The following is a 12,509-nucleotide window of genomic DNA, read 5'->3' as shown; positions in this document are numbered from 1 at the left end:
AAATGGATGGACTTCAGTGCCGTACGTATTTTGGCCTGCAACGGTTAAACATACGTATGTTTATCCATTGCCATCCAAAAAAATTGTGTTAACTCATTATTTACCACGTACTTCATCAATAGATACACTCACACTGGGGTCGCTTTTTACGTGTTTATATTTTATCAACTGCGAAGGAAGTACACTACACAACAACGCCAACGAAATCGAAGGTTTGAAAAGGAGTGCCAGTGTGGTGACGAATGTGAAAAGTGCTGACAGGAGCCGGTGGTTAGTGATTGGTACCTGATACAATAGTCAATTGTGTACGCCACAAGACTGCGCCAGTGCCCGCCGTGTGCAATGACTTAGAGGGAAATTTGCTGACAGACCTGGTGGCAACCATGTGGAAGGAACGCTCTAAGGGTTTCTTGAACGATGAAAAAGAAGTTGTATTGAGAAGCAGGATGGACATTGTCGACGACAATCAAGCTGTGGAGCCACCAACGCTGGATGAGGTTTAGGTAGCTGAAAAACATTCAAAATCTCCTGGGAAGGACATGATATTGATCGAGCCTTTTTTTTAGAAGTGAGGAGCTGCATCTATCGATCTACTATCGATCTGAAAAATTGCCTAGCGGGTAGTTGGATAGCCTCAAGTGTCCGATCTATAAGAAAAGACACAACATTCTGTCGCGTATTCTGTTTAACAGACTGAGACCGCTTGAGGAGGGCTGATCAGGATCAGATGTTTAGTTTGCGGATGATCCTTGGTAAATTCCGGTAGTATAGCTTGCAGACTCACCATCTGTTTATTGATTTCAAAGCTGCAGCATTTGACTCATTGAAAAAAAAAAGTTGTGGCAGATAATGGCTGAACATGGTTTTCTGGCGAAACTGATTAGGCAGATAAGTGCAGCGTTTGATGACTCAAAATCTGCGAGACAGCGAGGATAAGCTTAATCATTAACTCTACAAAAACAAAGTACATGGTAGCAGGTAGGGATAGAGGTAGACCTAGTGTGGTGTTGGTGCTGAGGTAGTGCTTGATGGGGATATGTATGAAGTTGTTGGAGATTTTTTTCTGGCTTGAAAAGCTTGTGACATATGACAATGACGTTTCCCGTGAAGTGAGAAGCCATATTGCTGCTGCGGATAGAGCCTTTTATGGCTTACGTAATCAGTTGAGGTCCCGCCATATGCAGAGGGAAACAAATATTACTCTGTACACACTTAAAATAAATCGCAGATTTATGTGAAATTTGACTGAAATGTCAACAGCAGAACTGTTCGGTATATAATTTTACAGATTTTCGGTGGTTTTGACAGTTGAACAAAGCATAAAAATAGCAGAAATCGTTAAACAATGAATTCTGCTGTTGAAATTTCGGTAAATTGAAGTTCACAGTGAAATGATTTAAGTGTGTATAGAACTCTGATTCTACTAGTTAACCTTTACTGACATTGAGCGTGGACGTTAAAAGAGGTAGACCGGAAAGCTTTGGGGTTTTTCGAGCGAAAAGTGCTACGTACAATACTCGGTGGGAGAGAGAATTGTGTGGCGCAGAGGCTTGAACAACTAGTTGTATCAAGTGCACAAAGAAGAAAATTGTGTATCGTATACAATACGGCACTGTGCAGTAGACTGGCCCAGCTTAGTATGTGGAGAAAAAATGTTGTCGAATTCCATGGGGCACCCCCCAGGATTGTGTCTTTTGGTGAGAAAATCGATCTCTCAAAAAAACTGCCCTTTTTGCAATTTTGAGCTCAATCAAGCAATCAGAACCAATTCTCTGATCGAATGAGTGACGGAGGTGTTTTTTCCTATATATTTTGGATGAAATCCCCATACAAACTTCAAATCAAATGCGCCAGCTTATGCAACAAGCGATTGAGCTGAAATTTTGAGAGATCGATTTTCTCACCAAAAAACACAATCCTGGGGGGTGCCCCATAGAATTCGACAACATGTTTGTCTCCTGGGCCAGTCTACTGTGCAGGCTGGTTATTAAGTGCGACTTGTTCATTTTACCACAATTTTCCCTATTAGAACCAAATATCTGATTATGGATCGACTGTACGTTTTAATTTAATTTATTGAACGGCTACTCAGTCTTGCACTTATTACAACGAGTTTTTTATTTACCCGACTGTTATCAATTTGATAACAGTGCTTCCGAAGGCATGTACGGACAATTAGACAAACAGACGGTGCAAGTTAGACTAAACATACGACGAAAAACAACAAAAATATTTTCCCCTTGAAAAAGACACAATCCCCGTGTCGAAACGTCGGGTCAATAAGAAACTCGTTGTAATAAGTGCAAGACTGAGTAGCCGTTCAATAAATTAAAATGAACCAAATATCTTTGGGTCCACGTTTGCGTACACGATGGCTTTATGCAGTTGAAGAAAGCCTGAAGGCACTCATCGTTCAGGGCGACTGGAAGCGATTGGCCGAGGATCGAGTCCAGTGGAGAAGGGTTAGGTTCATCGAGTAAGAGCTGTAGCCCATCAAGTATTTAAAGTAAATATCTTCGGGTCCTAAGATATGATGTTTTACGCGCTCATGATCATGTACAAATCCCAATATTACTAAAATTACCAAATACCTCTAGCTGTGTATGTTTATCATGCTTCAAGTAATTAACCTATTCTTTATGAATCGTGATTCCGCCGCCTTATAATCACACTAATCTTTCATCAACATGCATGTTATTCGATCGATAGTGCATCTTTAATACAGTAGCTACCACATGGTAGCTGCTGCTGCTCAATATCAATGTATATGAATAAAATGTATATGATCAATAACAATCTAACAACTATCACTTTCAACAATTGGAATATAGCAGATGGAACGGGTTTTGTTTACATAACGAGTGTCATAAATCAATAATCGCCAGTTGGATGGGGACACAATAAGCAAAGATAACGATATCGATCTAAAATGGCTAATGGTACTCACCCTCGAGATGATGATTCCGGCGATGCTGATGCGAATCCTCGGCCCCTTCAGCAACCGATAGCGCAGATCTACGCCGTTCCAGAACGACACAAAGTACCGCTTGACCTGGACGTTGTCGCCGCCGTGTAACCGGTAGCCGTCGTAGTCCACTATGACAAGGATTTCCGGATAGATGGTCGTATCGATCGCCCGCGATGATTTGTAATAAGCCTGACGCTTGGAGCGAAATCGCTTCTGCAGCCGGTCCGGTTCCATGAATGCTGTTCGGAGACAAACAAATGCGATGTGCATAAGGGAAAGGTAAATTGGTTTGCGGTTCAGAGTGGTATCGAGATGGGCAGTTTCATTGTGTACAACGGCTGCGAGGTGTAATGTTTATTGTTCAGATTTAGATAGCGATCGGAAGCTTGTTTTGGATGAATGACATCCAAAAAGTAGTTGAAAACGAACAAAGAAATACAAACTGGATGAGAAGATATCAATGGTTAAAAGGTATTAGTCTTACATCGTGAATATAAAACCACGATACGTGCATTCCAGTTGCTCTCCATGAGTTGATATTAAAAGAACCATGGGGTAGTTGAACATTCGAGAAATTTAGAACAACAGTTATCGTAGAATTGGTTCGCAGTTTTTTTTTCACAATCGGAAAATGATAAAACCAATTGGTTAACAGGGTAATTGTGCTTACTTGTTGATATTTCATCATTTAATTAAAATAAGGCTTTTGGAAACATTGACTGATTTTGAAGAAGGGATCGTGGGTTTAAATAGCCTTATTCCGGGCAAACGTCTATTTCCAAAGAAGGAAAAATATCCACCGATGCCTTATTCCGGGCGAACGCATATTTTTAAAAGAAGGGATCACACCCACCATTGCCTTATTCCGGGCAAATGCCTACTTTTAAAGAAGCAATCACATCCACCATCCAGAAGGAAACATTGATTTCGATGAAGGGTAACAATTATCATTGCTTTATATCCAGCAAATGTATGCTTTCTATGAAAGATTTTTCTGATGCTGTTCAGACTTATCTCAAATGCCCTTCATGTCGAATGATCTTAGGCCAAATAGTGTTATGTTAATGGCCTGCTTCATTCAGGGATATGTCATTTTCAGGGAAGCATCCTTTTTGAGAAATATCATTTTCGTTAAAGTCATTTTTGGGGAAATGTTATTACCAGGAAAATGTTATTGTCGAGGATTTGCTATTTTTGAGGAATGGTTTTCGGAGCATTGTACAATGTCAAAGAACCTCGGTTGAACTTAATAAAAGGGATTTTAAAGTCGTTTTCTAAAGAATACCCAACCCCAATAACCTCCCGCATTTCAAAAGCTCCTCCCAGCCTCTCTAAAAAAGTTTCCTTTGTTTAAACAATACGTGTTTACAAATTTGGTTTGAATTGACCCTTACGATGAAAAGGTAAACTAAACTGTTCGTTTAATAAATATACCCTCTCTCATTCAGCTATGACACTCTTACCCAGTCTGATATAGTCTTCCTTAGACATAGAATCTTCTTCTTCTTCTTATTGACATTACATCCCCACACTGGGACAGAGCCGCCTCGCAGCTTAGTGTTCATTAAGCACTTCCACAGTTATTAACTGCGAGGTTTCTAAGCCAGGTTACCATTTTTGCATACGTATATCACGAGGCTAGCACGATGATACTTTTATGCCCAGGGAAGTCGAGACAATTTCCAATCCGAAAATTGCCTAGACCGGCACCGGGAATCGAACCCAGCCACCCTCAGCATGGTCTTGCTTTGTAGCCGCGCGTCTCACCATACGGCTAAGGAGGGCTTAGACAGAGAATATGGGTTCCAAATTTGGTGGACATCGGTAAATGGGTTCAGAAGTTATGCTTTTTTTATTGTCTTTATTAGAGAGACTTTCAGCCCAAGGCCAGAAGTTATGCTGAAATGATCGCTAACTAAACAATACCCCTCTTGACATCCTCCCCATTTCAAAAGGACTTACATCCACTAAAATCGTTTCCTTAGGACAGACAATACCCCTCCCCCCATACCATCTCTTTTTTCCAAAGAGCATGCTTAACCCTCCTGTCGTAGTCTCCTTAAGATAAAGAATGTGTGTTCCAAATTTGGTTGAAATCTGCCAAGGGGTTCACAAGTTACAATTTTCAAAATGACATCAAAATATAATACTGGCTTTTGTCCTTGCGATTCTGAATCAAAATATGTCTTTTATATGATTTCAAAAACTCGATTTGTTATCATTCTGATAATATTTTGATAGCGGTCTCTGCTCGGGATGTTATCCATGCTCAAACGGTTCTATGAGTTGAAGGGGCCCTTTCAAAAAACTATCGGTTTGAAGCTTCAATTTAAATTCAACTTCAGTGATGATGTTTTTTTGACGGTTATCAAATCAAGCCACAGAAATTTTCGCCAACTTTTTCGATACTCTTAAAGAACAAATCCAAGAGAGATGATCAGAATACGTCAATCTTTTCGCTTTTAAAAAAATAATTTGTCGTAAAGCAATCAAAAACTATTTTGGCATGTTCTTCGAGACATCCAGAGATTGAGCAAGCCGACTAGCTCTTGAAGCGTTATCGATTATAGAAAAACTAGTGAACAGACTGCAGCAGAGCAAAACATTTCCGTTGCCGGTGGCAACTATGTTGACGCTAGAATCCTTACAAGCAATCCGTAAAGAATTCTTTTACTATGAATCTGAAGGATTAAGGGTAGTACTGTGTAAGAAGTACTTACACAGTTGAACCAGAGAGGGTATTTTCACCAACTGGCAACATTGCTAACAAAATCCGATGAGAATTGGGAAACGAATCGCTCAGTATATTATGCCTACTTTAGTTTGACTTTGTTCAGCTCAACAAGCAATGACTTCAACATTTGAAGCGAAAAATAAGAATTTAGAAGGGCGATATAAGACGGGATAAGTGAGATGCAAGATGTGAGAAATAAGAAGTGAGAAAAGGGAAATTAAAATTGAAAAGTAAAAATTAATCTTTATTCATTCCTTCTTCCTTTTGTTTCATTTTTTCCTTCTTCTTTATTCTATCCAGTTTCTTTTTTAGTATTCCTTCGCCTTCTTGCTTCTTCTTTTCCCCTTCTCTCTTCTTCTCACATCATCCTTATATCTTTTTTTCATTTTTTTTTCCTTTTTCTTCTTTCTTATTCCTTTCTTCCTTCCCCATTCTTCCTTCATCGTTTTCCTTTCTTCAGACTTTTTCTCTCCTTCCACCTCTTATTCCTTCTTCTTCTTTACTTAATTCTTCATTCTTCATCTTTCTTTCTTCTTCATTCTTTTTTCTCCTTCATTCTTTTCCTTTTTTCTTCCACTGCTTCCATATTTTATTTTTCTCTCTTCCATCTTCTTCCTTCCTTCTTTTTTGCCTGGAATGGCCGCTGATGGGCAGCATGAGTTTGGCGATGGACCAGCGTTCTTAGCGTCTAGATTAGAAAAACCGCCAATGGCAAGTCGCCGAGGAAAGAAAGCTTTGCGTATTGTCGAGGCAAGAAAGAAGAAGGAGGATGGAAGATGGAAGAAACAAAAAGGAAATGTGGAAGAACTGGAAGATAAAAAGAGTAAGGAAAAACCAAAGGAGGAGAATGAAGGAGAAGAAAGAATGAAGAAGCAGGAAGCAGGTGAAGAATGAAGAATTCAGGATAGAAGAGAAGAAATAAGAAGAAGAAGACAGTAAGAAGGAAGAAGAAAAAAGTCTGAAGAAAGCACAGGATGATGGAGGAATGTGGGAGGAAGGAGGAAAGAAGATAGAAGGAAAAGGAAAAAAAGAAAGTGGAAAAAGAAAGAAAAAAGGAAGACGGGAGAAAAAGGAAGAAGAGGAAAAGAAGAAGCTAGAAACCGAAGGAACACTAAAAAAGGATAGATAGGATAAAGAAGACGGAAAAAAGGAAATAAAAGGAGAAAGAAAGGAATAAAGGCTAATTTTTACTTTTACTTCTTATTTCTCATATTTCGCTACTCGCTTATCCCGTCTCATATCGCCTTTCTCAATTCTTATTTTTCACTTCTCTTCTCACTTCACACATCATTCTTCTCACTTCTCTCAATTGACACTTCCGACATCTCATTTTCCATCTGAAATAATAAATGGGAAATGTCTTATAACTCACTTCTAATTTCAAACATTTCACTACTCACAATCTGAGGCAATTTTTTCCATCTATTCGACCAAATCGACCAATTGGCACTCTTCCAAATGCTCGACACTGATAGGGTGATTTTTATGACAATGAAAATCAGGATGAATAACTTCCGGTTTAAAAGTATGGGGGTGAAATGGACATAGTGTGTGGGTAACACGGACATACAGGGTCCGCCTAGTGAAGTGTTTCATTAGAATAAACAAATTGATCAAAACAAAAATATTTCATTTCAATTTCATTCGATTTCACAAGAAAACATATCATACTTTTTAAACGTTCTTGGGTAAAGTTAATCTTTTTTGCCCTTGAGCTGAACCACTCGTCGGATACGATTGAGGAACGCATCGTACGAGGCCCGCAGGTGCTCTTGTGTTATTTTACAAAAGCCCACCAGATGTCACTTCAGGGCTTGCACAAAAACCGTGATGATGGCGAACTCGCTGGCCGCTCTTAGCTCAAAATTGCCGCAAAAACCCCCTTAGTTGGGTTTTCTTCACCTTTTTAGCCGGTGTCTAACCCTGTCGTAAGACCCAACCCCTGGTATCAAAATAACGACGTGCCCACGGTTCGACGACGTTTTGTAGAGTTAATTGCCGTATTTTGTATTATTTTACTTTTACTCACTTATGTGGTGAACTGCCACCCCTGCCACTGCCGGACCCCGTATCAAGAAATAAGGCTTAAGCCAATGAATTTAGTTGATGAGCTGCATGCATAGGTGAAGCATCCATAAAATGTGCCTCTTGAAATAAAAATGATGGATAATAATTGATATAGGGTAAACGTTCCGATAGTCGTGGATGTTCCTATAGTTGCGGTAGTGTTGTTTTTACACAATCTACGTATTTAACGCAGCAACCCATATCGTCTATCAATTTGTTGACCTGTCATTACACGAAATACAGGAAAACAGGTTGAGAATTGCATCAAAATTGGTAAAGTATCACTAAAATACCTTTTCCTTTTCTCTGCTTTGCACCAATAGTTGCGGTATCGTTCCTATAGTTGCGAGTCCCATATGAAAACAATGGGATTCGCAACTATAGGAACACGAATTAAAAAATACCGCAACTATTGGAACACTGCACCAATAATTGGAGGTACCATTTTAGGTAACAATGATGGATGCTGCTGCCATTAGAACCCCTTTCGGATCAAATATAATTAATAAACTTCCATGTGCACCCTTGAGGTAAGTGAAATGAAGTATAGGCTTGGTGTGAACCAATAAATAGTGGTGGAACGTGCTTAGTTCCTCCACTATTGGGTCTTTTACCCTATTGGTAACATACAATGATTTTACTAAAAAAGCATGTTACTTCAATAAAAATCACTTGGCCTGAACAAAACTCGGAAATTCGAATTTTCTAATGAATGGCGTTTTTGGAAGTAAATAATACAAACTTTTCAAAATAAAGTTTCGGTGAAAAAAATGTATAGGGTGGGTGTACCAATTGTCGCCATACATAAGAACAACTATTTTATAAAAAATAAGTAAAAGGTATGTGGGCGAACTTTATATATCAATAGAAAGGTTTTACTTCCTGCTCCTTAAAACAGCTGTGAAAAACAGAATAAAATTTGTTTTTATCCTCAAAATTGATTAATCCATAATAGGAACGCATGCACCAGTTGTGGCACTATTCTTAATTTTGGTTCCTTATTTGGCAAATCCCATTGTTTTCTTATGGGACTGGCCAAATAGGGACCACTAGTGCGACAACTGGTGCAAAGGACGTCGAAAATTAAGCAAAATAAATTTTTACAATTATGTTTTGCTTGTTTTGGAGGAAATCTAAGGTGTTATCGTATCATATGAATATGCTTTATCGTGAACTTGGTATGTGGTGATTTGATTGACCATTTGGCATATGAAGCACTAGTGCGACAACTGGCGCTATAGCCACAACTGGTACATCTAGCCTATACTTCATACGGTTCATTTCTTTACAAAACATCCGTACACAACCTTGAATAGACTAAGTTTGATGTTATCAAGGATTGTGTTGATTAGTTTTGCCGAATCCTGTTTTAAAAACTTAAATACTGCACATCAAAAATTACATCAACATGGCATTTCAGTCATAGTTGACGTTAAATCATTAATAAACGGAATACTTTTCATAATTTGGATGTAGTAAAACATGTTAAGCTCATAATTTGAAACAAGCAATAAGATCCACCTGATAAGGTGTCAAATTTGTAACGATTTAGCTCAAAAGGGGTTCCTGTCCGTTTTATCCCTACCTTCCCTACGCAGAAAAGTTCTGCTGCCTAGAGAAAGTTGGCGTTCAATGTGCTGAATAGGTGTCCAGTTAAGGCCATTCTATATAAAGAAGTATTATAAAGAGTGTCTCACATTAAATTGCATCACAATAAAAAAAAACGCTGTTGAAAATTACCTAGTTGACCGATTCTTTTCAAGTTTTTAGACAATAAAATACAGTTCCCTCTACACATATCGTTATTGAAGGGTCCATCGAGATAGAGAGTGATCGAAGGATGGAAGAAGTATTGAAATGTGTGATCGAAAAATGTTGGTTGCTATGAAAAACGACAACAAATCAATCGTCATTTCTTGTTTTTGATGTGTTTGTTATTGCCCAAAGATGATCTAGTAGCCTAGAATTTTGAATATCGACATAGGGAGAGTGAATCCTAAACGGAATATGACTAGAGATAGAGACAGCGAGATAGAGAGGTTATCAAGATGTAGAAAGTAAAACTGTATGTGGATTGAAGGGACCGCGAAACCATCGACATAGGGAGAGATTTCGAGATATAGTGCATCCAGATGTGGAAAGTCGACTGTATAACTCATTGGTAAACTTTTCGCATATTTATATTATTCTACTTCAATACCATAACCGTACGCTCGCAACTTATATACGAAAACCCTATTTTTCTTCATGTCTTCTTCAGATTTGACCTCTTTGGCAAGCTTCCGTAGTGCCTGCTTAATATTGGTCCAACATTTTTGGATGGGCCTTAGTTCCGTGCGACCCCGTTAGCTTCGTATCACTCCAGGACAACATTTGAATAGTGGTACGAAGCTAGATCCGGTCTGAATATCGTAGAGGAGACAGACACTTCTGTAGACACCCCTTGAGACAGGTCTCCTTTCTCACCGTATTTTGCCTTTCGTCACGATTTGGATCCTTCTGCACTGTGTACGTATGCAGTCCCTCCCAGTCCTTGGCTCTATGAATGAAAGACTTGGACAGATTCAACTTTTTTGGCACATCCCTAACCGAACATTGAGAACAATCCGCAACGTTGCTTTTCGGGTTACGGCATTTGCTTTTAATTATCCATTTTCGAAAAACCGACAGCTTTTTTTTCTAGATTTTTCGGCTATGCAGTCTGGGTAAAAGTAGTTTAGAGTGTATTTTTAATGCTGTCAGTTTTCAGTTGTTGACTTCGACTGTAGTGTTAATTTTTGAGATTTTTCGGCTATGCAGTCTGGTTTATTAGAACAAATTTTTAAATTTTGTCCGATGTCGAAGGGCTCGATGTCTTCTTCTTCGAAACGTTGGACAAAATTTAAAAATTTGTTCTAATAAACCAGACTGCATAGCCGAAAAATCTCAAAAATTAACACTACAGTCGAAGTCAACAACTGAAAACTGACAGCATTAAAAATACACTCTAAACTACTTTTACCCAGATTTTTAAGAAAAAATACGGGAGTTTGGCAGAAGGAAGATCGTGAGATTTATACCATCACAAATATTGGCCTCCGCTCGCTTTCAAATCGACTTCTATAAAACATTCTTCATGCCTGCCGTATCCTAACGGAACTATCACATCTATACTTCGCTAATTCTATCACGAACATGTACATGTACATGAATATGTCTAAGTTTGGAAGATGATATTGGCATTTCTATTATCACCAAATGGGTATTTACCGCTTTTTTCCATGATGTAATTTGATGTGGGACACCCTTTAACCGAGGCTGGTAGTTTGATCGACAAACTGGAAGGTCGGTTTGGAGCTGATATTCGAAACTCCACCACCCGGTTACGGGGGTCCGCGACGTTAGGCATAAGTACGTTAGGCATAAGTACGTTAGGCATAATGGACGTTAGGCATAACGGACGTTAGGCATAATTTACGTTAGGCATAATGGACGCTTGGCATAATTCTGCCTCCTTTATGTCATGGGCTGTTCTTTGTCATTTTATGCCTTATTTTATCATTTATACTTGTGCCTAACGGGGTATAGCCCGGTTACGGTACTGAAACGCTGAGACGCCAGTAGAAGGTAGCAAAGTCTAGCTTAACTCAAACTAAATCAGAGACGGAAGCCAAAAACATGGTGGGAAGGGCTAAATGGATGGTCGGTTTATCGTACCAAATTGTATCAAGATTTCTCGAGGTGCAGACGAAGCAAATAAGCATTTCGAAAAACCTGGCTGTTCTAAATAGCATTCTCAAAGCAATCATGAGAGGCATAGCACATACAAACAGACATAACACATTGAACATTCACTCATAAAATTCATCGTCCTTCAAACACTAACGACATCTGTTGATTCCATTTAGTTGGGCAAATCCCGAAACAGATGGCGCTAGTGAGCAAACGTCAAACTCGAGCAAATCCGATGCGCGCGCCACGAGTGTCAGATTGACCAACTAATGATTATTTGAATCGACCAGTAAATCAGTGAACGATGGAAATTTGACGAGTGTTATGTCTGTTTGTCTGTGGGCATAGTCTTATAATAGCATTTTGAATGCACAATGTAGTTGTTCGTTAAGTGGAATGGAACAACTACATTTATGCCATTTTAAGGCCTGTAGGGCCAACTTGCGGCGAGCGCGTAGCCGCAGAACGTGGCGAAACGGCCGGGTTCGGAGGAGCTCCCGCCTTCGGGGAACTTCTCGTCGGAGTAGGTTAGATCCGCCGTCGGGGACTATCCGAGTCGTTCGCGATCGCGACCGAGGCGGGAGCTAAATGGCTCAATGAATAAGGTGAGAGCTGAATGGCTCAAGGCAAATGAAACTCGGTTATCGGAGTAGGCTAGGTCCACCGCCGGGGATCAGCTGAGTAGACCGTGGCGTGCGAATGTACCGGCTTCGGGTCGTCGGGGCACCATTGAACTGGAAGTTATCTCCACCCGGAATCTTTGGATTGACCTCGGCACTCGCCCGGTCACCCGTTGAGACGGGTCGTCGGTTACAGGGGAGCTTCCGACGTCGGGGAACTCCCTGTCGGAGTAGGATTGATCCACCGCCGGGGACTATCCGAGTAGTCCGCGACCAAGGTGAGAGCTGAATGGCTCATCGGTTAAGCAAGAAGCTGAAAGGCGCAGTTCATGGGAAATCGGTTAATCGGAGTAGGCTACACGCTAACTTTCACCTACTCAGTGACTGAGTAAAATTGTATTGCTGTCTC

General features: G+C 39.9%; 1 protein-coding gene across 5 annotated transcripts in view; it reads right to left on the bottom strand.

Annotated features, from left to right (window-relative positions):
• The window catches only part of LOC134224743 (A disintegrin and metalloproteinase with thrombospondin motifs like), a 590,502-nt gene that overhangs the window by 150,117 nt on the left and 427,876 nt on the right, over positions 1-12,509 (bottom strand). For all 5 annotated transcript variants that reach the window (XM_062704282.1, XM_062704283.1, XM_062704280.1 and 2 more), the window contains one exon: positions 2,948-3,207. In XM_062704282.1, coding sequence (XP_062560266.1) covers positions 2,948-3,207 — 260 coding nt within the window. The remainder of the gene's footprint in view (positions 1-2,947; positions 3,208-12,509) is intronic.

Source organism: Armigeres subalbatus, chromosome 3 (assembly GCF_024139115.2).
Source record: "Armigeres subalbatus isolate Guangzhou_Male chromosome 3, GZ_Asu_2, whole genome shotgun sequence".
Classification (NCBI taxonomy): domain Eukaryota; kingdom Metazoa; phylum Arthropoda; class Insecta; order Diptera; family Culicidae; genus Armigeres; species Armigeres subalbatus.
This window is presented reverse-complemented; position numbering and strand designations above follow the sequence as displayed.